A 27094-nucleotide genomic window follows, 5' to 3' on the forward strand; every position below is an offset into this window, starting at 1 on the left:
GACTCTGGGGTGCTTTTTTCAATATGTTCAGATTAGGGTGTGTGGGACAAATAATGAATCTGTCTTTGAGACAACGCAGGCGTTGATCTAAACCCTCCATCATTTGTCATGAGGAGTCCCAGACTATGCTGGCACCACACAGATTCTCTTGTCTGAAAAACTCAGCTTAAGCTCTCAGTTGGGATATAAGGCAATCAAATAAGGTATTAAGTGTCGGTAGTCACATCTTGCAAATTCTATGGTAACTTGTAATGTAGACTGAATAAGCAGGTGCAGGGGAGGGAATTGAGACACTAAGGAGGTGTAAATGAAAATTTTAGATACAGGTATGTATTGCTAGATACTCTTTTTTCAAAAACAGAGATGAGTTGTTAACTCTTTGCTCATGCAATGACCTATTACAGTAGCTTACAAAGCATAGGATAAACCTTCTGGATTTGGTGATAAGAAGGTTGCAGGGACTGATTATATCAGAGCAGATTTCCTGCCTTACAGTGATACTGTATGATCTGGCCCATTATCCTATGCTGCAGAGGTAAAGAGAACAACCCAATTAATCTATGCATTGGTTTCTGTTTGCCTGCAGAGTGGTGGGCAGTTGGTTTATAGTCCTGTTCAGTGCAATCTGCATGTACTTACTGCCCTAGGGGAGATAACAAACTTTCCATCTTGCCATAAAACATGTTTCACCTTAGCATAGTGGAAACATCATATTACATAATGGGAACTCAGTCTTATTCAGTCCAAAATCCTCTTTTAAATTTCCTTTTAACTATGTACCTTTTCTTTCTTGAGTTTGAAGTTCCTACAGGAGAATGGGCACTCGGTTCATTATAACTTGAGGCTGTTTCCCCTTGAAAAACTGCATAAGCTAACTGGCATTTTACCAGAGCACAGAGGGACTCCGGAATACATGCTTGCATCATACATAAGCTCTTGCCGCATTTTCTCCTAACTGCAAACTTGGCAACTGAGCCTGGAATCTGATTCTTAATCTGGATGTCTGCTAGTTCTTTGATCCCCAAGAGAAAATTTAGTGGCAATTTGGTCAGCCTCTTTGTTAACTGAGGAGCTGGTGTGGAATCAGTTGTTGGCTTCTAGTCCTGTTGTGGTTTGCGGGGAGGCTGACGTAGCTATGGAAAAGAAAACCCATGGCTGCAGTCTGATTCTGCACAGATCCTCTCAGGTAAACCACAATCTATGTGTAATTCCTAGCAGTCAATCAGGGCCCCATAGTGCAGGCAGTTACTGCTAAGACCTCCTCCTAGCAATCTTGAGAATTCAAGTAACACTGTAAAATTCCCATTTGTGCAAAAACAGCTGCTGGCATTACAAGTCTATGATGTATTGGAGAATATAGGTGGCTTAAAAACTTTTTTTGTTGTCAAGACCTAGAACTAATTGTCTTTCTGATAATGGAAGTCTGTTTATTTGTGGCTGGAGAATACCTGGAAATAGCTTTTATATTTATGTTGCTCTTAGTTATTAATAAAAATGTAGAACTGACAGGCTAAACACCTCTCTTGAAAAGATGAGTAAGCCGAGCTTACTTCAAGGTGACGTAGTAGAAGTCTGTTGTAAGTCAGCTACTGTGAGCATCTGTCAGTTCTCACTATACAAACCCTATCAGGCAGGCAGGTCATTTGTAAAGGAAGTGCTGTGTAAATTGAAAGCACATTTATGCCTTTGTTAGCAGGCATAATTAATTAATTCCCAAAGTTTAGAAGGCCTGTTGAATTGGTTGAGTAAGGTACACTAACTCTCATAGGCAGCAAGCAAAGGTGGGAGCAGGGTGCTTGACTTTCACTTCCAGACAAAATGAGAGCTGTATTGGCCAGGTGACATTTATTGAGTCTAGAGCTATGACAAATCCATGCCTGTGTCTCTGTTGGTTATGTTAACTGGTCACAGATCTGAGAATCCTGCAGGCAGGTTAAGCAGCTGCAACAGCTGAGAGCCCTGGGCTCCTGTCCCCTTCCACAGCCCTGCAGAGCTTCCTCTGCTCTCAGCTCCCTTTTAAAGGGTTTCCAACCACACCCCAGTTTCAGTGGCTGAATACCAAGGGGAGAGGGGTTGAGCAGTGTGTGGGGGTAAAAGGATTGAATCAAACAGGGTGAGGACATTGAATACTTTTCCTGTGACTCAGCACCCTCCTGCTAGAGCACCTCCCTTGGCATATGTTGTCATACTGTCCCAGAGCACTTGCTGCGGTCAGAGCTCTGCTGCCTGCAGGCTGTACAACAGCTGAAAAGCCAGTCCCTAGCCCTAAGGGCCATCGCTTCTGAGAAGACAAATAACATGTGTGAAAGCAGGGTGAAAGGGAAAAGCAGTCACCTGTGTAAAAAATTTGTGTGTTCTACATTTCCATTCTTCCTGCTGGCTGCACTTATAAACCAAGTAATATTATTTGCTGGAGGACAACAGAAGCTACTGCTGTGCTCCTGTTTCAACTTATAACACCTGCTTAGGAAAGGTACACTTTTTGCCCTTGAGAGGAAGCACAGAGAGAGGGAGACATTTTAAATGACCCAGTAATACTAGGTACTGTGGAATCTGGAGTTTAAAAATTCCAGTGGTGACCTCACATCTGGCAGCTAAAATTGCAGTAGTTTTTAGGCACCCCTAGGAGGGACTGATTTTGCAGTACTTTCAAAATTAAGTTTTCAGTATTCAATACTATATAGCTGGTGCATTCGAATCAGGCTTTTCATACCTGGCCATACAAAAATGAAAAAGAAGTTGATAGATAAGAATGATCTGTCTTAGGTGAGGGCTGGGACTAGCTCGGTGTCCTTTCTCTGCTGTGAATGACTATCTGTATGTGACAGTCAAATCTACAACCTAAAATAAAAGGAGTGTCATCAGAGTTAGTTGATTGTACCCAGAAGAGCTGTCCCCTAAAGCCATGAAGAAATGTCATGCTCTGGGGTGAACTCCTTGGGGTTGGGTTCGATGATCTTTGAAGGCCCCTCCCAACCAAACCCAATCCATATTTGTCCGCCAGGCCCGTGAAAGACCACGCCATTCCACGGCACTGTGGACTGTGCTTAGCCTTCAAGTCTCAGTAAATGGATCTGCTTTGATTTCTCCCTTGGGCTTCTGTTGTTAGCTTGTTTTGCTGAAATAAAGGACATAAATGGAGAAAGGAAGATGAAGCATGACTTGACTTTTTTTAAGTACTCCCTAAATCTGTGTGGTTACTTCCCTGATCTGCAGGTTAGTCTCCAGGCCATGTGTAAGCCTATGCCTAATATGTTACATGCCTAACAAGGAAAGAAAACAGCCTCTCATACTGCCCACAGCACTTACTTATTCTGTTAAAGCATGCCTCATAAAAACAGGAAAGCCCTGAAGCCTGAAAACAATTTATTAAAAATTTGTCTTTCCTGTTTTAAAATGGCTGCAGTTCCACCTGATAGATATATGTAGATTAATAAATGGCACAAACTATTTGTTGTTTCTTCTTCCATGTGGTGATGTTTTCTTTGTCATTCAGATAAGGACTTTTGTGTAATTTATGGAAATAATGGTACCATGCCTCCAGTACACATTTGGAGTGTGTGCGTGTAAAAGCAGTGCCAAAAAAAACCCAACCCCCTGAGAGGTATCTTCTGAGCCCCAAAATAGCTATGTTTTTAATTTTGCTGGAGACTTTTTATGCTGTTCCAGCTTATCTCAATTTAATCTTGGAAAACTGGCCTTTGAAGGCAGGAAGTCAAGATTTGCAGTTACTGGAGACTTCTTTAGTGCTTGGGTGTTTATCATAGCAAAGGTGTTTTTTTTTTTTTTTTTTTTTTTTTTTTTTTTTTTTTTTTTTTTTTGTGTTTTTTGTTTTGTTTTGTTTTGTTTTTTGTTTTGTTTTTTTTTGTTTGTTTGTTTGTTTTGTTTTGTTTTTTTAAGAATTACCCTCAGAGCACAGGTTGAAATATAAGGGCTGAGGCTCTTCCCTTTCCAGCTCATTGTCATCTTTCATAATTAAATAAGGAGTGTAACGGGTGGAGAAGACTGAAATAACATGCGTTAAAAAAAAGTCAACAACAAAACACAACCCTGCTCCCAAAACAAAAAACAAGCAAGCAGAAAAAATCGGACTTCTTTTTCTGTCATATGTATGTTTATATCTCATTTATTTAATTTTTCTCTTCCTCAGGCATTTACCAGAAAAAGTCAAAGACCGTGCTCAGTTAAAGAATATGAGTGGGCAGTGGTTTTATGAGGCCAAGTCGAAGAGGCACAGGGACAGGATCCATGGAGGCAGATACATCAGAGCTTCCATGCGCAGGAGACCACCCACCATTGGTAAGCATTTGCTTTGTACTTTGTTTTGGAAAGGCTGGCTTTGCTAACTTCAGACAATGTTGTCTGGTGAAATACAAGAATACTGGTGTCTCTACAAGTGGAAAGTAATGCAAAAAAGAGACTTCCCCTGTAATTACAGTGTAAGCTTTCCCCTCCCACAGTGCTGTATACTAAAGAGTGGTGACTACTACAGAAGGGACTTGTTTCTGTTTTTATGTAAGATTAAAAGCTCTCTGCACTCCAAACCCATTTCATTTCCATTTCTGAGGCCCTGTGAGTTATTTGGGAACAGGCAAAGAATTCGAGATTGAGGAAATTGCCCTTTTACACAAATTTCCAAGATTTTGGAGCTTGGTTTGAGACCTTTGAGTCTTAATGGCAGGCATCACAAGCTAGAGATAGTGGTTAGAATAATTGATATTCTTGAAATATATGTTGAAAGCTCTGGCAGCTGTAACTGGCATCCTGGGTCCAGGTGGACTTTAAGCTGCGCCCAGAATCCCCATGCCATGGTGGGTGCCCTGGTCCCATTAACTTTATCCCTTGGAGGGAGGGAGTGAGCAGTCAATCTGTATTCACAAAACCTGTTATATAATATCCAGGATTTTATAGACCCCCATTATAAATCTCCCAGCATATGACTTTTAATATAAAATGTCCTGGTCTATTTTATATTCTTGGTATGGAAAATGATTTTTTTTTCTTAGCAAAACTGATATACATCCAATTTAACCTCCTCAAGTTCTACCAAGTCCTTTTGATTCAGTAGGGCAAGACTTACATTATCCTTACCAGATTGTACTGATGTTTGTACTATTTAGTTTTTTTTAGTTCTGTCAAGGGATTTTGCTATGTGCTAGTGAAGCAAGTAGGTACTTCCTTCCATACTGTGACTGGACTACAGTTTGTCACTTTGTATGGGTTTTGTATTTAGCCTTATTTCCTCTGTCTAACCCTGTAATGTTGCACCTACTATGTTTTCAGAAATTTCTATGTTTTCAGAAATGATTTTGAATAATGTCAGTTTAGTCAGTTTGAGAATACTGCTTTGAGTTTTTAAGTTAAAAAGAAAAGGCCTGAAACAGAAGAATGCAGAAAAAATCGTAGGTGGTTAGTGTTGTGTGTTTGCCATTTTGGCTGGGTTTGTGCTTAAAGGTTAGGAAAATCAGCTGTAAAATTCTAGCTTAATTTCACAGTAATTTATACTGTAAAGGAAAGTACTAAAAGCTATACCATCTTAAAGGAAAGTTAATTAATCCCAATCTCGTTACTTAAACAAAGGGACATGTTGGTACATTCAGAACTATGTCCAACTGCTTGGTTTCAATGACTCATGAGATGGCAAGATATTTTTTCTTCCAGTTATAAGTACCAAAAATGTGAACAAAAGTCTTGCTTATTTTTGCACACTAAGAAATTCTTTACTTTTAAACTGTTGGTGAAGTGGAAAAAGCATTACAGGAAATAATGGAATGTTTTTGCTCTGAAAGGGGCTATCGAAATAAGATTTTGTCCCACCCTAGAAAAAAATGTAAATGTGTTTGCATTTGCTGAGTAAGGTGGGGCTTTTTATTTGTTTGGGTTTTTATATTACCTTTTTAACATCTTGTGGTAATCTGTCCATAAAGGATTAGCCACCTGTCTAAGTGAGTTGCAACCAACTTCCATCTTACTCCTTATGAAGGGAATAGTTGACTGGATTTCAACATATTTTCAGTTTTGCACGTTTAATCATTTTTGCTTCCTCAGGACAGTGAGGGTGAACTTAGAATATTTGTCTAACTGCAAGAACTGCAGGATCAGTCTTTACCAGTGTTCTTGCAGAAATCTCCTCCATTTAGGATCACTTTAAGTTTTAAACCAGGTATATCTGGTGTAGTAGAATGAAGAATTCCAAAGAGTGTTTGGCATTTTTAGAAGGCACCAGATCTGCTTCTGAAAACAATTCAACTATAGTGGGCTTTAGAAATAGCTAAATGGCTAAATGCAAATACTTGTACTTCTTTCTTAAGTAATCCTGTATGAACATGTGGGAAACAGAAGTATTCTTGCCTCATGTTTTAGCTGAAATGGGTCAGAAGAAAAACAGCAAAGCAAAGATCAGCTGGGTGAACAATGTTAATAAAGAAGTCTTTGTGCCACCTGATCTACACAGCATTGTGGAACATCAAGAAGAAGAACAACAGAAATCTAGTTCGAGGTAAGCTGTCTGTGTGTCATGCTTAGAATGTGTATATATATGGACTAGTGAAACTTGGGAGCTGTAAGTTCCACCCAAAATATCGTTCTTCTCTCTTATTTCAAAGGTCACCAAGTGTTCCCTCAGAATTGTACAAGGAATCTGTGCTTGTGACAGGCACATGTCTTGTGTTGTTCTGCATTTAAATATAGAACAGTTAACAATCTTCAATCTTGCCTTTCTCAGAAAAAGTTGACAATCAAGCATAAATGGTCCCACATACATTCTCTTCACAATTTATTTTGGTTCCTTGAAGTGAGACCCGGATTTTCTAGTTAGAATGGCTGGCTGTGATCAGTCCCCTGCAGTCAGTAATAGGAGGACCACAACCTCTGCATCTCTTAATTCATCTGTTTACTGAAACCATTCTATCAATTCAGCCTGATTTTTAAACTTGGATTACAGCATTATTGAGATTAGAAAAACAAGTAAAATCATCAAGTCCAACCATTAACCCAGCACTCCCAAGGCCACCACTAAACCATATGCCCAAGTATCACATCCACATGTTTTGAACCCTTCATATCACATGAAGTATTGGACACTAAGAAATTGCTGTTTAGAATTTTCCAAATTATTGGGCACACATTTTAAGACCTCTGAGACTTTTTAAGACCACCAAACATATTTCAGATGTAAAAAACTAGAATCTTTAGATAGCTGCAGAAAATTAGTCAGATCCTACCAAGAAAAGTGAATGTCTTTCTGGAATGGAGAATCTTCCTTTCAGAGTAAGATAAGACTGTCATCCGTGGTATGCCTGAATAACTACAGTTGTCAGGAGGGCTGGATGATGAATAGTTTCTGAACTAAAAAGGATTTCATAATACATCACTTTATCTCAAGTCTGCAAACATCCCAAACAGCTTTATTTTGCTTCGAAATATCCTGAGTTGATTTCTGAAACAGACGTGTTCTTTTAAAAATACCTACCTGTAATTCATTGGCTGTGTTAAAAACTTTGAAAAAGCCTACATTTGAGAAGGAAAGTGATGAAACAGCTGGAGTCAGAGCAGGTAAAAGTGAAATATCTTTAATTGGCCAGATTCCTCAACACACTGAGGAAACAAGCAGGGTGTAACCCAGAAAGCACTGTTTGTGCTTATAGTGAACAGAGTGAGGTAAGAGCTGGAGTTCTTAGGGGAACTGTTTTACTTCTGACTGTGCCATTGATCAGCTCTGTAACCTGTCACTTTCTTGTCTGTCTTCTAAGTCCTTCTCTGTACATACTCTGTTTTTCTTTGCAGTAAGGCTTCTCCTACTATGCCTTTTTACTTTACCTAGTAGCAATTGTACCTTTCACTTTCATGGTCTGCAGTCTGGGCACACATATTCATGGTGAATGGCAGCAAAGGTTGGTGTGAGTCTTAACAACTCTGCCTTGTGTTACTGGTCTTTCTTATATTTTATCACTATCAGTGAACTCAGAGGTGTTTGCTTTGACCACATCTGAAATTATGCTGAAAAGTCAAATTAACTGCTTTGTTAACTTACCAAAAAGGAAGTTGTCCAAGAAGGGTGATAGAGGTTGCTTATCACAAGACAGAGCTCCATTTCCCCTCCCAACTCAAGTTAACTGATGTGCTGACAGAGTTAGTTATTACTAAATGTAGGGTTTTTTGCAGGTGGATTTTACCTTCAGGGGATTTCTGTGAAGTTATTTCTTTAAGAACAGCAGAAGACATGTTGCTGTTTAATATATCTTTTAGAATGTATCTTCTAAAGTCTAGCACATCAGGAAAAGATGATGATACTTTTAAAGAATTATAGCCTTCTAATGCTATTCTTGTAATTACTACTCTTCACAAACTGTGTGATTGATAAGGTATAATAGATTTTAAATATGCCAGGGCAGCCTCTTCAAAAATACATAACATAGCAAGGTTTAAGAATATGAAGACAATTATTTTAAATGAGGCCGACTTGATAATGGTCTTCAGCTTGAAGTGATCTGATGACGTATTTCAGATCACAGCCATGCAAAGCTTGATGATTGTATTCTAGGACATTCTCCTGCCTTTTGCTCCAAGTTGTACCAGAAGTAATCAGCCTCCATGCCTTGTTCATGTGTACGTCTACTTTCCTTACTTACATTGACTTTGCATAAATAACTTGATTAAATGCCTCAGATAATTTGTTTCTAAATTGGCAAAACCTACAGCAAGCAAATGTGGCACGACTGTGAAATTCATTGCTTATGATTTCAGCGGGAGCTTAATTCACTCTAACTGGGGTTAGTCTACACAATATTGCATGTGAGAAATTGCAGGAGGCACCATATGCTTTTAAAATACTCCTTCTTTTCTGTTCTCTTGGTATTGGAATTTCAAAGAGACTGGCCTGGCATAAATGTGGGCCTGTCTCTAATGGCAGAAGGAAACAAAATGGTGAGAAAGCAATAACCCCAGTAGCTGGGGTGGGAATGGAAAGTCTACAAACGTTTAATCTGGCTGCTAAGATAGTGGAGCCACAAGAATTAATGGGCCCTTCCTCTTACAATGCAATAGTCTTGACACAGCTAAGAGGATGAAGCAGAGTATCATTCTAGAATTTGGGATTGCGTTAAAGTCAGTTCATGGCTTACAGTGTCCAAATGCTAACTGCGGTTCACGCACTTGGACTTTTAAAGCATTTTAAAGTGCTGCTTTAAGAATAAGTTTGTGGGTGTTGTGAGGTTTATGGGGGTTTTCTGGTTTGTTGTTTTTTTGTTTTTTTTTTTTTTTCTCTTCCCCTTCTTTCTCTAGGCTGCCTCAGGCCAGCCCTGATTTACAGGCTTTGCATAAACTACACAGCTGCTGACCTGAGGATTGGTTCCAGGAGCTATGTGATAACAAATGGCTTGGAGTACTTTTGTTCTGGATCCTGTTTTTAAAGCAAAAAAATTCTTACTGAATGTAAAGAAAGTTCAGTTCTCGTAGATCTGTTTGTAGACTGATAAGGATAAAATCCAACCCTGGGGCCAGTTCAACTACTATTGAATCAGGGTGCTGCTATATTAGGTGGAGCAACAATATTCTTAAAATTAGTGGTGACCTTTATCCCCACACCCCAAATATCTAAAGTCCATAATGAAGCTATGAATTATTTCTCTCTTGAGTGTTATATCATTGTGATAATTTTCTTGCATACCAGAGCCTTTACAGGCCAGGTGTGTGAAGTGTCTTTGAAGGTGTAACCTTGAACAGAATGTGTTTTCAAAGGTGAGTCACACTGTCAATATTACCTCTGTCCAGTGATGCCATCTGTCTATATGCTGCATCTCAAAAAAGGAGGCTTGTCTTTCAAATTAAGATTTGTAGGTCTTTTCTTCCCTAAGCTAGAAAGAGTTCTTGATCAACATTGAACAGGTGGCAAGTGGAGATCCTGGAGTTCAGCAAGTGGAAAACTTCCAGAAAAGACCTGACTTTTGAAATCCACATATTGACAATGCCTGCGAATATGTAACCCCTTTCTCTAGCTTTGCTCCTGCCTTTGCCTTGTTGCTCAGTCTGTGTGGGACTTGGGCCTTCATTGTGAATTTTGGCACATCATTTTTCCAAGCTGAAGTGCAGATTTTTTAAAAATCTTTTTTAATCTATTGGTTTGGCCTTATACATTTTTTGATTAGCCTTGTGAATGCAGCATACCTGGGAACTGTTTGTCCAGATTTCTTATCTGTATGAGTTGTGGATAAACTCTGACTTTCAGACCCTTTGTTGTAAAACTTAGTTATAGGATTCTGGCTGTTGTTTTTCTCGCTTTGCTTTATTTAGACCAGGGTTTTCATTATGTAATTCCAAGTTCAAAATCTTTAATTATTCTCTGATAAGAAGCATTGCATTAAAGATTGTGTGTGTGTTCAATGAAACATAATCTCACAAGTTACCTCTCCACTTGTAAAAACTGCACTGAAGAATGTTTACCAGTTTCTTGCAGCCCAGGGTGCTTAAAATGAGTGAGAGGTTGAAGTATTTGGGACCTAGACTTTAAAAACAAAAATCATGATTTTCTCATGATCTACTACATGTTCAGTAGTAGATGGTGCAGAGAAGACACAAAATGCAGGAGCATATAGGTGTGGTGCTTTCAAAAAGAAAACCACAAGTGCTTTATAAAAGCAAGAACACAAACTCCATTTATCTGTAGTTTCTTTAATATGTATGTCTATTCTCACGCTTACAAAATATATTAGAAGTAAGGTTAAAAACCATAATGTGAAAGGATATTTTGGAAAAGAAACTAAAAGTTGTAACATTTAGCTCTGACAACCAGAATTTTTTTGTTACTTGCAATCAGCAAATAATAGAACAACAAGAGCCATCTTTTAGTAATCTGGTGCATGTATATAAGAGGCTGCAGAAGTTACTGTCTTACAAAAATGTAAGAACAGGTTATTTTTCACCCCTGAGATAGATTCCATTACAAGGTCAGCTCATATCTTAACCCTCTATCACTGTGCATGGTGGTATATTTCTTAAAGACAGTGTTGAATCAAAAAAAAAAAAAACAAACCAAGGATGGGATGAGATATAGTTTATAGTTCAGGTTGCAACTGGTATTTTTTTTTTTGCTAGCCTTATGTTCACAGTGCTCACTATGGTAATTTTATCTTCTCCATATTTATGTTTTTGCTTCTGCAAAATGTAAGTGATGCCACTGCTCAGACACACTTAGCAAACCAGAGGCAAATAGACTTTTTTTGATAGGGTCGTTATCAGAGTGTTGGTTTTTTTTTTTTTTTCTTCCCTAAACTCTGAGCTTAACTGTGCATCCTGGAGAAGATGGGAAAGTTGTTCTCCCCTCAGGAGGGCGACTGGTACCAATTACCAAACTGGAGAAATATTTGTTAATGCAAGGAGATGAATCTGGAACACATGAAAGGTGGATGCTGTTTCTGTCCTGAGACACCTTGTGGCTCTTCTACTTAAGCCTTTTCACACATAACAAAGATCATTGAGCAAAGAAACATTCAGTTTTGGAATCTCTTTGTACATGTGCATTGGAAAAACATAGGAGTTGCTTTCCTTCCTAGCCTGAGATACTTCCTATCTGGAAATATAAATTTTTTCTGCTTCGTACTGTTCCCCACCCCAAAATCGTGTATATCTTGGTTAATGTCAGTGTTTTCCATATAAAATTCGGATATTGAATATGGTTGTTATGAGAAGACCATGTTGAAATCCATGTGTAACTTCCATCTTCAAAAACCAAATGCTTTTTCGTATCTGAGGTGTTTAGGTAAACTCAAATAGTTAAAATCTGACTGGCAAAAACCCTTGCATTATTCTGCAAGTAGATGAAATATTTCTTGAGATAATATAGAAGGCATCTCTTCCAGATATTTTAATTTCTCCATATCTGGGCTATACTTATTATCACAAGTAATAACTTACTTCACTTATGTTATCAATCAAAGAAATTTATACATCTCAATTGAAAGAATAGCTTATAAACTGTACCTCTGAGGGGATGTGTTATCTTTACTATGGTGGTGATGGGGTTCCTCTTTTTTTTCTGACTTTGATACTTTGCAAAACTCTACTTTTAATCAGATTCTGACTCTTTCGCCACTTTGATTTCAGTCCTAGACGTACAAATGTAGGACAAGGATGTAGATGGCAACACTGATATTGTTTGGAGAGTAGCTATATTTATTACATTTATAGCAAATAAAAAAATATATTTATGTTTTTTTTATAAAGCTTTTCAGACATCTAAAAATGTATCAAAAATATGGTTTCTGCCATGCCAAGTACAAATTGTATTGAATTCTTTAACAAATAAATACATTTTTGCAAGGAAACAAAGAAGCAAGGGTATCCCTTTGCTATAGGAATAAGAAGCTTTTCTTCTAAATCTGATGAGAACAGGCTAAATAGGAAAAATCAGGTGCCAGGTGTTTATGTTTGAGTATGTATAAGAGAATCTTTGTTTTGCTTTTTCAAGAAGGCTTAAAGTAATGTCCTGTTTGCTGAAGTTGTTATATAATTTTCCTTTACAGTCTCAAGAAGTAACTCCTGTGTTAAACAAACCAGAGGAAAGACCTGTGAAGGTAGCAGTCTCATCAGTAAGGGTATGATTGGTACTGAATATGGTGGAAGTTATTTGCTTCAGTGGTAAACATAAGTAAAGCTTTGAGGAGGAAAGATAATAATTTGTTAAAAAACGAGATGTTTTGTTTGGAGGGAAGTAGGGAAAGCCACTAAAGGTTCAGCACTCAAGTGCTGCTACACATATAATAGGTGGCTGTTTTTTCTTGACATTATTTCTATCTGTTCAATACTGAAAGTGATTGACTTGCTCTGTTCTAATCTCACAGAATCAGAGATACAATTATTTAACTAGCAAGAACTTGGAATTTTCAAGTATCTTTAAGTGGTGGCTTATCTCTGTTGATGAGTTCAAAAGAACAAGATGAGGTTATCACTGGCACTTCTGATAGTTTCCTGTTCATATTGTTTAGGTTTTTTGTCATGGGCCCAATTTAAGAGGTATTCCTTCAGATTCTTTGCTGATAGATAAGTGGGGAAGAGGAAATCACTACACTTGTTTCTATTTTGTGATGTAAGAATTTCACTGCAATAGTAATGTTTGTTCCTTTTTTAGCAAAGGAGAAATCCATTTAATTCCATTGCATCAGATGATAACTTGAACAATGGGGAATCAGAAGACAGACCAGCCATTGTTCCGCAGCTATCAAAGAAGGGTAAATGTACTTGTTTAGCAGATGACTGTAAATTTCCTGTAGGTTTATATGGAAATTATTTTTACTTTCATTGCTTCTTTCGGAAAGAGATCAAAACCTTTTTGCCTTAACTATAGGGAGCTGTCAACTAGCTTATTTCAAACTTCATCTAAAGCATGTGAATGTACTCAGGAAATGGCTGTAGACATGTATAAATGGATTTTGCTTCCTTCCTTTTACTCACAGTTCTAGTCAGTGCTAAGCACTCCATCTGAGAGGGCTGCATGTCCTAAATTGCTGACAAGAGGACAGTGGAATTTCCTTGAATTTGGCATAGCTGTCTTTATGACCTTCCAATCATTGGTGCTAATTAGCTAGACAGAAGCAGCCTAGCCCTCTTTGGTCCATACTTTTCTCTTTTGTTTTCTTAGTCCTGTTTATTATCCTCCCTTTCCAACAGTATTTTCTGCAGGCAAGCTGATGAGTGATTATATATCACAATACAGGCATTTGGAGTTGTAATTTAGAGTCTCATGTGGCTTTTACTCTCCTGTCTCTGTTGTGAAGCATGGTAACAGGAAAAGGAAAGATTTGCATAGTAGGAATAGAAAACCCTTCATCTCCCTGCCAGGAGATTATTTCTGCATTTGCCTTGTTCCATATAAGTGTGGAAACAGCAAGCTTCCATTTTTGTAGGTTGCTGTTTGCATTCTGACACTAAAGAGGTATATGTGTATTCAAAAGCTGCCCTTCCCTGCAAACTTTGTTCCTTGCAGGAATAATGCTAATAAAAAGCTTGATGTGCTCTCTTTGGTATCATCAAAATTTAATGTTTCTAAAATAAGAAATAACTGCAAGCTTTTAATTTGCTAAAAATTTCTATTACATAAAAAAGATACCAACATCTGTGAAAAAATACTGGCTGTGTTTTTGCTGCAGTTGTTTTTAATAAACAAGCATAATCACTGTATTTTAGATCTGCACTGTCATATCTTTGTTTATTTTGGCAAATGTCACGTAAACTCATGAGCTCTTCTATTATTACAGAAATTTGGTCATTCTCAGAAGACAGCCCACCTAAATCAAACTTAGAAAATGAAACAGATAAACCTGAGAAGCCTTCTGTAGAATTTACTGATGAATCACAGAAGGAACTAGTTAAGCGTCCTGTCCCAAAAGCTAGGAAACTAATTCCCAAAGCAGCAGATCCTGTGTCCCAAAGAGAAGACCTTGTTCCCAAACCAACCAAGCAGACCAAAAAGATTAATGGCATTGGAACCCCACCCAGGGGCATTCTGAAGCGCAGCTCAAGCTCAAGTTCCACTGACTCAGAAGTTCGGATCAGTCAGACGTTAGATGTTCAGAAGAAGAATGGTCTTTCTACTGCAACTATTTTTGAAGGTGAAGGTGAGAAGAATTCTCTTATGGAAGAAGCAGAAGAGTCCACCCAAAATTCATTAGAAAAACTGAAACAAGTGAGGTTTTCATCTAGCTCAGGTAAAGGAAACCCTCTGCAAAGCCCACAGCTACATCATGGTAAAGAAAAAGGAGAGCATGGTGTCTTAAAACATGACAGAAAAAAGAATAGTGGAAATTATGCTGTTGAATCAGATTCCCTTGAGGATAAGCAAATTTCTGCTGCAAAGCCTTTGGGAACCTATTCATCAACCTTACAAATGAAAACAGTAGATGGCTTACCAGAAGACACATCTGCATCCAGCCCTCGTGACAGCAACAGATCAGACTTCCCAGTTAGTGAAAGCTTCCAAACAAATGCAGTTACTCCCAAGAAACTCGAAACACCACAGAAGACCTCCAGCAGTATTCTGTCAAACAGCAGTAACGCATGGAGTGTTGATGAAACATATGGAAAAAATCCAACCAGATCTTGGGCCATGAATCAGAGTCAAACAAAAACCTTACTGGTAAGTCTAATAGAAGTGAAGAATAGAATGAGATAGGATATAACAGATATGCATTAAAGTGGATCACTTGTAGCTAACAATTAATGACTAGGAAACAGAAGTAGTAGGAATGGGCTACTGAAGAATTAAATAATCTTTCATATATATATACTTTTATGATCTCCTATTGGTAATCTTATCAGAGCCAGTATAGGCACCTCTCTTGTGGATGGCATTTTAGTGTAGTGCTGTCAGTTGTCTTTGGGAGTAATTCAGATGTGACTTGGGATTTGCTTATGGGACTAAACACAAATATGCTGGATTGTCATCCTCTGTGTGTGTGTCACACCCAGCCTCCCTTCAATGAAGGCATTTTTTTTAAGAATGGATTTAACGCATCTGCTTGGCCTCTGCCTCAAAAGCCATGATTCCAGTAGGATATTTCAGGGCAGGAATTTTCTTCACTCTATCATCCATGGTATGGTTCTTTCAAAATCATGAGGACAAAGAACTCTTTTCTCCACTAACAGCTAAAAAAAAATCTGAGAATTTTCTCAGTAGACCAAACATTTTTAGTTGTGTCTGATTCATAACTCTGATAAGTTTGCTTACATTGTAGATGGACATCAACTTTCTGCTGAAACAGAAGCACGTGAGGTGTCCAATACCAATTCTACAAGTCTTCAGCAAGGTAAGCCTGATCTTGTTGAGAAGAGAGATGCTAAAACCATTTTCAAGCCTGAAAAACATGCTGATGAACTCATGAAAGAGGATGACGAATCTGTATCAAAAGTTTTAGACTGGTTTAAAAGAAGTTCTAGTACTGAAGATGAGGAACTTGTATCAATGAAGTCCCAAGGCAGGGAGCCCAGAGAGGAAGTGGACATGTCAATCAGAACAGCAGTTCTTCCTGCAGAACACAGTGGGCCTGGCACGCATGGAAAAACAGAAGATAAAGAAGGGAGAGCATTTGGAAAGATTAAACAGAGCAGTATTTCATCTACATCCTTTACTTCAGAAAACATACAGCTGATAAAGGACAGGGTGAAGCCTAAGACAGGGGAAACAAATGAGAAACAAAATTATAAATTGCTAACTGAATTTGATCGTACAAGAGTTGAAGAAAAAGAACATGGTCAAGAAATCAAACAACAAAATAAAAATTCAAATCTCTTGGAACATCAAGAGCACAAGCTACCAGTTCAGAAATGTGAATCAGAGAAGGCAATACAAGAAAAAAGAAGAATAAGGGAGATCAGAGCATTCTGGGAAAGGATCCCCAGTTATGGAGAGAAAGAAGTTACTATCAATGCTGATGCATCAGGTGGCCGTGCATTGACAGGTCTTGGAGAAAGTGACAAACTGAAACGATCTGCAGTGTATCTGCCTAAGGCATTGCATGATCAGAGCAAGAATACAGTAAGAAGTCCTGAACTAAGTTGTGCAAGCCAGGCTTCAAGAAACAAAAGTCACCACACTTTCAAATCTGGACCAGGCCATGCATTTGGAAAGCCAGAAGGGACACTTCTATCTGATGGAGTTGGTGAATGTACAGAACTCCCAAAAGCCAGTAATTTGCATCCCAGAACTGGTGTCACTTCAGCTTCCTCAAAAAGCAAAGACAAAGACAAAGAGAAAGAAACTCTTAAAGAAAAAGTCGCTGCTTCTTCCCGACAGAAGCCCAGCTTCCAGGTTCTGTCTTTAAAAGAAAAGATGAATGAAAAGTCCAAGAATCAAATTTCAGATCCTTCACACTTCCAGAGTCTGAGAAACTTCTGGGATACTGGAGCTAAATTCCAGAGTAGCACTGACAGGGAAGATGATTCTTTGCCAAATAATACTACTAATAACCTGTGAAAGAAAATCAAAGGAAGATGAAAAAGGCAGAGATAATGTGAGTAAGCAAGAGTTAATTCAGCAACAAACCCAAACATCTGAGAGAGAAAAAATGCAGAAGATGTGTGCAAAAAGTCTCTAGGATCTCCTATCCTAGAAGGTCTGAATGTAACACACACAAAAAATACAGACTCTCTCCAGCTGGACAGACAACCAGTTACCTCAAAATCCCAGGAAAAGATGGGTCTTCCAGAGCAAGAAGTTAGACAATGCACAGAAAAAAGTATTCTTTCATCAAAATCATCATGTATCCTTGCAGCTCCAGTCATCTGGTGACAAACTGAGGGAGACAGTAGTAGGTGATAAACTATACTTACCTATAGAAAAAGGGGAAAACAAGACTACTCCTTTCGATAAAGAGGAAGTTGCAGAGACTGTGGATAAAGTTGTTCTACCTAAAGGTGAGCTTGGTATATTTAAATCATGTCTAAAGAAGCTAGAAAAGGAAGCCTCTGAGATGTCATGTAGCTTAAATCTAAAACAAAACATTTTAAAAGGGACACATTTTCAGTCAAATCAGTGCAAGATTTTTGAGAGAACAGGGGAAGACAGTCATGATATTTCTCCTGTTGATCAAGGAGAGGAAATAGGCAAAAGTACAGGACAAGTGACTATGTCATCAACAGATAAGCACCAGAACAGAAAAGGTCTCAGAAAACTGTTTAGGGAATTTGAACCTTTGTATCTACAATTTCAGGCAACAGACAAGGATGATACTCTTGAGGGCTCTCAGAGGCCTCAAGCTGGTTTGGAGAACCTTGTCAAAGAAACTGTTGTATCTCAACCTTCTGAATACAGAAGAGTGGGAATGAAAACATATGATGACTCAAATAGTATATTACACACTAACTGCAGTGTAGAATCAGCACACCAAGAAGCTACTGGTCAGCCTGAAGAGGTCCATGAAACCATAGAGAAGTCTGTAGCTGGATCCAAGGTCAATGGCTTGAGTTCTGCTCTAGAGAAGCTGCTGAAGGAGGCCTCTGAAACACCACCTCCTAAACCCAAACATGCTGACAGCACAGCACGGGGCACTGCTGAGGAGCAAGTTAAAAGGACAGTGTATAACCATGGTGGAAAAGTGCTTCAGGAAATCAGTGAGACTGTTGAAAGGTCTGTTGCCCCATCCAAGGCCAGTGGCTTGAGTTCTGCTTTAGAGAGGCTGCTGAAGGAGGCCTCTGAAACACCCCCTCCTAAACCCAAACGTGCTGACAGCACAGCGCAGAGAACTGATGAGGTGCAAGATAAAGGCATGACTTATGAGCATGGTGAAGAGGTGCTGCAGGAAATCAGTGAAACCATAGAAAGATCTGTTGCCCCATCCAAGGTCAATGGCTTGAGTTCTGCTCTAGAGAAGCTGCTGAAGGAGGCCTCTGAAACACCACCTCCTAAACCCAAGCGTGCTGACAACACAGTACAAAGGACTGCTGAGGTGCGAGTTACGAAGCACAACTTATGAGTGTGAAGGGGAGCTGCTGCAGGAAATCCATGAAATAATAGAAAAGTCTGTTGCCCCATCTTCAGACAGTGGCTTGAATTTTGCTTTAGAGAAGCTGCTGAAGGAGGCCTCTGAAACATCCCCTCCTAAACCAGAACCTGACAGCACAGTGCAGAGAACTCTGGAGGTGGAAGCTAAAAGCACGACCTATGAGCAGCGTGGTGGAGAGGTACCTCAGGAAATCAGTGAAAATATAGAAAGGTCTGTTGCCCTATCTAAGGCCAGGGCTTGAGTTCTGCTTTAGAGAGGATCCTGAAGGAGGCCTCTGAAATACCCTTTCCTAAGCCCAAATGTCCTGACAGCACAGTACAGGGGACTGCTGTGGTGAAAGCTATGAGCACAGCCTATGAGCATGATGGAAAGCTGCTGCAGGGAATTGGTGAGACTGCAGAAAGATCTGCACTGTCCAACACTGAATATAGCGGGTCTGATATTAATTTTCAGAATCCACCAAAAGAGGTCTCTGAAACACCAGCTTCTGTGCTGGAAAATATGGATAAAAATGCATGATAAAATACATACTAGTGCAGGTATACATGTTCCACATCAACAAGACAGAGATCACCCTCAAGAAATACAAGAAACAATAGAAAAAACTTCTGTTTCAAATATCAGAAAATTTGGTGAATTCAGTCGTTCTTTAGAAAAACTTCTTCAAGAAGCATCTGCAGTTTCATGCCAGTATCCAAAGATTTTTCAGCAAGAAGAATTTGAGGATCCTGCATTTCCCCCAGAAAAAGAGACTCTATTCATGACAAGGTCACAGCCATACAATGCCCTAAGTAGCTGTGATTCTCAAATGAAGACAGTTCTCAAAGAGGGAGCTCCAGAAAAATATGTCAAAGCCTCAGTTAATGATCTTGCAGTAAGTGAAATTGAAGCTTCTGGTCTTAAAATAGATGGAGCTATTAATAAAATAGGAGAGAGAAACATGGTCCCAATTGATCTTTGTCCCTTGGAAGGCAAGACCAATAGGGTTGTAATCAAACCATTTGAGATAAATGAAAAAGGGATAAATGAAAGGACATTCTTGGAGGCTTCTGAACAGAATTCAGATTTTCAAGCACTGGTGAATTTTAGAAGAACAACTACACCACTTAAAGATGAGAGCAACTCCCTCCAGCCAGAAGCAGCTCAGTTCTGCCTAATGTCTTGGTGTGAGGAAAACAATGAAGAGGAAGGCAGCAACTTAAAATTGGGATCCAAGTTTTCAGATGAAAACTCTGATTCCCACTCTGGAAGTTCAACTCGTGAGCTATCTGATTTCTAAAATTCATGGTGCTGAGTTAAAAATGGCTACAATAATTTTTTTGTACCCAGTCTGAAATATGTTAATGGAAAGTCTTTGTGGTACTTCTTAATTGAAGTATTTGGATATTTGTTTGGGAGTGGTGGAAGAACTAATTAAGTTGTTTGATTAGAAAATGTTTAGCAGACACATACTACATTGGGGTAAACCTTTTTTTTTTTGCTGAGGATAGTTTAGCAGCATGAATCAATTCAGTCTTCATGATTTTCACTTTTCTTATCCCATGTGACATTGCTTTCAAATTAATAAATTGTAACACTCAATCTAGTATTCCCTTCAAACACACTGCATTAAAAGAGGAAAAACTATCAGTGTCTCACTGGGTTCATTCTTTAGTTTGACTGTCTAGTCTCCGAAGATAAATACTTTCAGTGGAATATCTGGATATAAGGATAATACCAATACTCTGCTATTTCATTTAGCATTGCTGCCTGTTGCACTGAAAAATGGCCATATAAATTAAGAGGTCCATTTACTAGGATTCACATTATTTGGCTGAATGGCAGTTCTAGTCAATGGTGTATGCTAGTCATCAAAGAGCTTAAGGTAGAGGACAGAATTTAACCTTTTTAGTCTCATACTGAGAAACTGGGAATATTTTCTTCTCCTGGCAAATCTGAGAATATATAAAGTTCTTAGGGCCTGCCAACTTACATCCAAGCCTATTCTGAAAGTGGGTTTCCAAAGAAAGTCAGTGAAAACTCAAGATAAGTGAGGAAAAATCAAATGTAATTTGGTCTCACTCATAATTACAGGCAGCAATACTGATTGGTTGGTGGAGGGGGTGAAAGTGAGATAGGGAGGAAAGAAAGTCTTAAAGATTTCTGAAGGAGCTAGGTCTGTCTTGATTCTACTTTTGGAGACAACTGAATAACTTCAGGGTTACAAATACATCCACAGCACATTTTTTGTGGATTTTCTGTTTTTGTTTTGTTTGGGGGGTTTTGTGTTATTGTTGTTTTGTTTGTTTGTTTGGGTTTGGGGAGGCATTGGGAGTGTATGGGAAATTGTGTTTTGGTTTTTTTGGTGTTGGTTTTGGTTTTGTTGGGGTTTTTTGGTTACTCAAGCATTGAAGCAAAATGACTTGCACTGTGGAAAGATTATAACAGAAAAATTTGCACAAAGGGAAAAAATCTAAAATTTTCTTCTATGTTGATTCATGAAAAGATGGTTACAAAATGGCTAGAATCTTGAGCCATTTTACAATCTTATCCTATATTAATCTTAACCAATTGAGTGCAATAATTGCCCCAAATGCTGTTATTAGTCAGTAAAAATAGACCTGTACTTACACAGGGCAAATCACTTGTCTGTCAAATCACTTGTCAGACTTGTCTGTCTGCTGATGACTGAGGGTGTTTAGAGAGAACAAATGGACACTTAAAAATAGATATTCATTTTATTTTGGATTTATCTTGTATTTTCATTGAATGTTCACTGTCTTTGCCAACTGTCAAAATAGATTCTCATGAGAAACTTGTGATTGGTTCTTCATTGACTTGCTTAAAGTGGCCTGTTTCTGTGTGCAGTGTTCATGTGTTTTGTCTTGTAACAGGTTCTGAGGAAGAATTAAACCCTGTTTTGATGGCTTTGAAAAGGAGTGCAGATAGGAAAAAACCTTCCAAAAGTCTAGAGGACATTCCATCAGCCACCTCAAGTGAGCACAAAGCTTGTGTGTGTCTCCCATGACCCTCAGTTTAGCTTAAATGTGTTCATGCTGGTCTTCCATACAGCCTTGCCAAGTCATGACTTTGTTTTTGTTTCTCAGTATGAAGGTTGTACTTTGGAACCAGATGCTTTTCTCTTATGGTTTAATTTTCAGTTCTTGTTGTTACTTTTGGAACAAGGCTGGTCTGTGAAGCAGACATCTTCCAGGAGTGCACTGTGTTATCAGTGATTAACTGTTTCCTGGGTAGTTTTTCAGTTGTGAAAGTATTGGCAATTACCCAAAACAGTAATGAGCAACTACTGTCATTGCCTCCTGGTTGCTGGCTTGGGTTGAATAAGTAGACAATGAAAGCATGAAAACTCTTTTAGTAATGGTTCACCTGTGTATTCTAGCAGTAAATATCAAACTCACTTTCAGAGAATATGGTGAGATAATATTATACTTAAAATGAATTCCCAGCTTCCCTCAGTAGCCTCCTTGGATTCCTGTTTTTTTAAAAATTACTATTCCTGTCTCACTTCACCTTGCCCCTGAGCGTTTTCATGCTTATCTCATGTCTAATGGGGAAGACACAGACTGAACTTACATTTGAACTGAAGCATGGAATGTAGATTTTTGAAAGATATTGGCAAGTTGTTCTTCTAATACTACTTATGCTACTGCTTGCTTCTAACCAATTTCTAGGTTTTAGGTGTGCACTAACACTGTTGCAACAACACCCTGAACAAAACTATGTCACCATGGACCCCTGCTTGGATGTAGGCTTTGAAGCAGAATGTCAAGTAACAGCTTCTCTTGAATTTAACCATTCCCATGGCTCTGCTGGTTTCTCTATGGTTTTGGTCCTCATTACTCTTAATTCTATGATTATTACTGCCATCCATTTGATACTGAATGACAAAGTTTCTAACTGTGTTATTTTTTCCTGCACAGATAAAGAAAAAATAAATAAACCAAAGGAAGAATTAGTTCTTAGTGCTGAAGATGGTAAATATAATTTGTGTCTGCATGGAAGTTTGTTGCTTTTTAATGGCCTCTTTTTGCTAGTAAAGGGGTCTTTTTTAACCAAGAATTATATCGTGTTTTTAGATTTGGTTGACCTCAGCATGGCTGGAAAGCTTTTGTAGAATTCTGTTGTGGTGTTTATTCTTAAGGAATCTGTTTATGTCCTCCTGTATCTGTAGAAACTGTGCCACTTATCAGTGTATTCGTTTGGCCTTCAGTCACTCAGCCTGTGGGTTACTGAAATCATAAGGAGCTTTGAACACAAACTCAAGTTGATGGAAATTTGCCTCAGTAAATATCAGATTGTCTGTTTATCTGTTGCATTGTAAGATCCAAGATGGCTTTTGCTAGTGCAAAACACCCTTCAGAACTACCTCAGCTGGAAAGGAACCTCTCTTAATATCCCTGCCTTACTCCTATAAAGTAGCATTATTCTAACCAATAGATGAACTTCTAGATCAGCTGCTGCTATCATCAGTCAGTGGGTGCATTAAAGATGCCTTACAGTTAAACTTTCTATATACCTTTAGAAATTATAAATCTAAGAACAATAAAAAGCAAACCTGCTCCAAGAACATGTCAAAATAAACAGAATTGAAAACTAGCAAATAATATAAAATGTGTTGGAATATAGTGTACAATTCTTTAATTTACTGCACTGGAGTACTACAGTTTTAAAGAACAGTTGTGTGCAGTTGTATGTTTTAAGTTATGGTTTAGATGCTTTAGAGCATTTTGCATGCCCATACTCTATCAACAGGATAATCATAGCACATTGGGATACAACAACATACTACAACACCCAGTAACGTAACAAGACTTAAGCATCATCCTGCACTCTGCGTTCAAGTGGAGACCCCTACTGAAAGCCTGTTTGGCATTCAAGAGACTAACCTGAAAAGAGCAGGGGGAATTTGAGTCTAATTTGTTAAGACTGAAGTTACGAAAAAATGACACACAGCCAAATGGATAGCTGTACAGGCAGAATAAGGCAAGTTGTCTTGAAAGACTTTTGGAAGAGCAAAGACTGATTTTTTTTTTAGCTTGTTCACTTATATTTTGTCATGAAACAGGTCCTCAATGAGAACAGCAATGCAAAACACAGAAAACAGTATCACAGAATTTTTAGGTTGGAGATAACAGATTTGATGATCCTAAAGGTTAACCCAGCATGGGAAGTTCATCACTGAGCCATGTCCCTAGTTGTGAATTTAAGTTTGCATAAACAGAAAGGTTCCATGATGCACCAAAATTGAACAGACTTAATGGTCATACAGGCCTAGTAACCTTAAACCACTACTAACTATTTGAAGGAAAAGAACCGCTCAAAGTTCATGGGGTCTGGGGAAATAAAAAAAACCCCAAAACTAATAAAAAAAAAAAAAAAAAAAAAAACCAAAAAAAAAAACCTAAAAAACCAAACAAAAAAAAAACCCACCAGAAAAATCCCACGTATAAAGGATATTGATGCTATTTATAACCTGGCAAAACTGTGCTGCTGAATGACTGTTAATACTGCTCTGACAGGTCCAAAACTGATCAGCATCAAGAGAGGACTAAAAATGCAGCAGAAAGTGACTAATAGGATTCTTCTCAGCAGATACTGGAGAGACTGTTCCTCTGAGAGCTGAACTAATACATTAACAATACTTTTTCATTTAACAACTAACAAATTACACATCTGGACTAGATATTTGCTCTAAGTACTGCATCTAATTGCATACTGACAATGACTGATCTGTTGAGCCCTAGTTGAGTTTTGACATCAAAAGCTTTGCAAAAGTTTCACTCACCTTGCAAACAATCCTATTGCTTGCAGTGTTTAATTTTATGCAATAAATATGTGCTCCTGTAGCTGGCTGTTTGTTGCCAAATCATTTTCTGTCACATGATATTAATGCATTTTATAATGTGTATCCAGTTCATCTTTGTCTATTATTAAATATAAGTGGGGCTAGAGCATGAAAAATTCTGAGGATCACGAGTTTTACTCCAAACTGGATTTTTGCAAGCCTGGCTTGTGCAATTAGGTTTTGTACAGTGAAAGGGCACAGAAATGAGCTGCAGTAGAGATATGCAAGTATGGAATAGACAGAGTGCAAAACAGTGCATCATTAATAAGAATGCATCTTATAATTAAGTAGGAACACTTGCAAACTTTCTTGGTCAAGTCTAGAATTTGATTGATTTACACAAATTTGCCTATTGCAGTTAAATAGACTGAGTAATAGAACAGAGTTTCGCTTGTATGCTGATTTCTTATAAAAATATTATGATAATTCTAGTATCAGTGCACAAGTGTGCTTATTCTTCTAGGAAGAAAATCTAGAAGTAATCTGCAATGTTTTCTTCATCACTTTTGATCAGAATTTGCTTGTAGCCCCTAGGCTACCTCATATTTAGCAACATTTCTGGTCCTGTCAAAGTTTGTTGGTCACTGTTATAGACAATGCCAAAGTAGATTATTCTACCTAATGATAACTTCTCTGAGTCCTAGGGGGGAAATAAAATGCCCCTTGCATCCAAGCTGGTTGGGCATGTGCTTGTATTTCATCCAAAGTGGTTTGCTTCTAACTGTGTCCTGTTATGGAATCTCACTGTTGTGATGTGCAAACATATTTTTGAAGCCTTTTGAATTACTGCTTTTCCAGTTCCACAGTGACTTCACAGCCTGAGAAACAGTTTTCCAACCCTGAAAAACTCAAAGACTGAGCAAGTCTGTACCATCATTCTTACAGGAAGAGGTAAGCTCCACCTCTGAATGTTACAATTTCAACTACCCGACAATTAACTCTGTGCAAGTAAAATTTTGGAATTCCCAACAACATGCCATGCTTGAGTATTGTTATCATCATCATGGTGTGAACCATGGATAAATTTTGAGGCCATATTCAAATATCTTAAAAATGACATTGAAGTTTGAAAGTGATAAGCATTTTGAACTGTTTGGCCTATGACATCTATGATTCTCTATCAGAAGAATCACAGGGTGGTTTGGTTTGGAAGAGACCTTAAAGATGATCCAGTTCTCACCCTCCTGCCACTAGACCAGGTTGCTCAGGGCCCCATCCAACCTGACCTTGAACACTTCCATGTGTGGGGACAGCCACAACTTTTCTGGGCCCATCTGTGCCAGTGCTTCACCATCCTTACAGTGAAAAATTTCTTCTTACTGTCTTATCTAAACCTATCATCAGTTACTTTAAAGCCAGTTCTCCTTGTCTAACCACCATATATCTTCCCCCATAAGAGGACTTAGGATTTTTCTGTCTTTCAAAGAGTCTATGTAACAGGACTGATTATCCACACTGCTTAACTGTTTCTTGACTCTCTGGATTTATTTTGTGCAGTCCCAAACAGCACTCTCCAAAGCAATTTTCTCTCAAGAAGCTTTGCTCTAGGTAGGCTGGACATTATTCAGTCTTTATGATTGACCTCTGAACAGAGGAACAATCCTGGTCTGCTTTTACTTAACAGAATAGACATAGCCAGATTTTATAAGCAAATTGAAAAAGCCTTTATATGCTAAATGTTCATTTATATAAATAATTATTTCCTTAATGTGTGTGGAAATAGTTGTTTACTAATCTTGTATCTGTTATTAGAAGATCTATGACATCAGACATCAATCATCAAAACTGTTTGAAGGAGCGGGGAGACCTTGTAAATTGTTCCTGGGTGGAATGCAACAGGAAGATGAAGTTGTCCATAACAGCTTGCGTAGGAAGGCACATGTGGGAAGAGGATCAGTTCTTTAGTGCAGAGATAGCATTGAGACAGAATGGGGTTGTGAGTACATAACCTGATAATGACCAAGGAAACAAAAGCTGCAATTCCCTCATGGAAAATCAAAGCCCTGCTTGCTCTCAAAAGACTTTGCAAAAACCATTCACTGTATCCAGGGCTGTTCTCTGAAAGTTACCTTCTGGCCAGCTGCCCTTAAGAGAGAGGCACAGAACTGACAGTGTTTACTATATAACAAAAAGGACTGGCGAAAGGACTGAGCATTATCAATTGCATAGGTTATGCATGAGACAGTGACACAGAGAAGTTGAGTTTAATTGTCACAACAAACTTAACTTTGTAATTTTTCATTGCTACTTGAGATTTAAAACAAACAAACTCTGGAAGCTAATTGCATTGCTGGTTAAAAAAAAATTGTAGGCTCTCCATCAGAAAAACTCCCTTTCAACTTTAAATACATGACCTAATTCAAGAAACATTATTCATGTTGCACTACAAGGGAATTTAAATTCAGACTTCCACTGAGTCTCAATCTGCATCAAAATTCTGTTGTTTGGTGGTTTTTTTTTTTTTTTTTTTTTTTTTTTTTTTTTTTTTTTTTTTTTTTTTTTTTTTTTTTTTTTTTTTTTTTTTTTTTTTTTTTTCCCCTGGGACGATAAAGAATGTACACAAACTTTCTTTCTGTGTGATGTTTTGTAGAGTGATGACAGAGAGACAGATACAGCATCAGAAAGCAGTTATTCCTTTGGCAGAATCAAGAAGAGTCCCAGCTCTCTAAACCAATCTTAGCAGCTCTTCTGGCATGGCATCCTTATCCTCTGTATGTAAACCAAAGCATTATTTTAATGGCACTTTGCTTTTGCTAAT

At 38.2% G+C, this 27094-nt stretch overlaps 1 protein-coding gene across 1 annotated transcript in view; it reads left to right on the forward strand.

Moving 5' to 3' along the window:
* The window catches only part of SYTL2 (synaptotagmin like 2), a 53606-nt gene that overhangs the window by 19519 nt on the left and 6993 nt on the right, over positions 1-27094 (forward strand). Inside the window, 17 exon segments of the mRNA XM_066340318.1 lie at positions 4151-4299; positions 6364-6499; positions 7584-7659; positions 12519-12590; positions 13124-13223; positions 14250-15127; positions 15726-15839; positions 15842-16959; positions 17120-18448; positions 18531-18701; positions 19134-19750; positions 21365-21466; positions 22412-22478; positions 25135-25184; positions 25187-25227; positions 26927-27004; positions 27006-27047. Coding sequence (XP_066196415.1) covers positions 4151-4299; positions 6364-6499; positions 7584-7659; positions 12519-12590; positions 13124-13223; positions 14250-15127; positions 15726-15839; positions 15842-16959; positions 17120-18448; positions 18531-18701; positions 19134-19750; positions 21365-21466; positions 22412-22478; positions 25135-25184; positions 25187-25227; positions 26927-27004; positions 27006-27047 — 5140 coding nt within the window.

The sequence above is a fragment of the Sylvia atricapilla genome, chromosome 2 (assembly GCF_009819655.1).
Source record: "Sylvia atricapilla isolate bSylAtr1 chromosome 2, bSylAtr1.pri, whole genome shotgun sequence".
In the NCBI taxonomy this organism is placed as follows: domain Eukaryota; kingdom Metazoa; phylum Chordata; class Aves; order Passeriformes; family Sylviidae; genus Sylvia; species Sylvia atricapilla.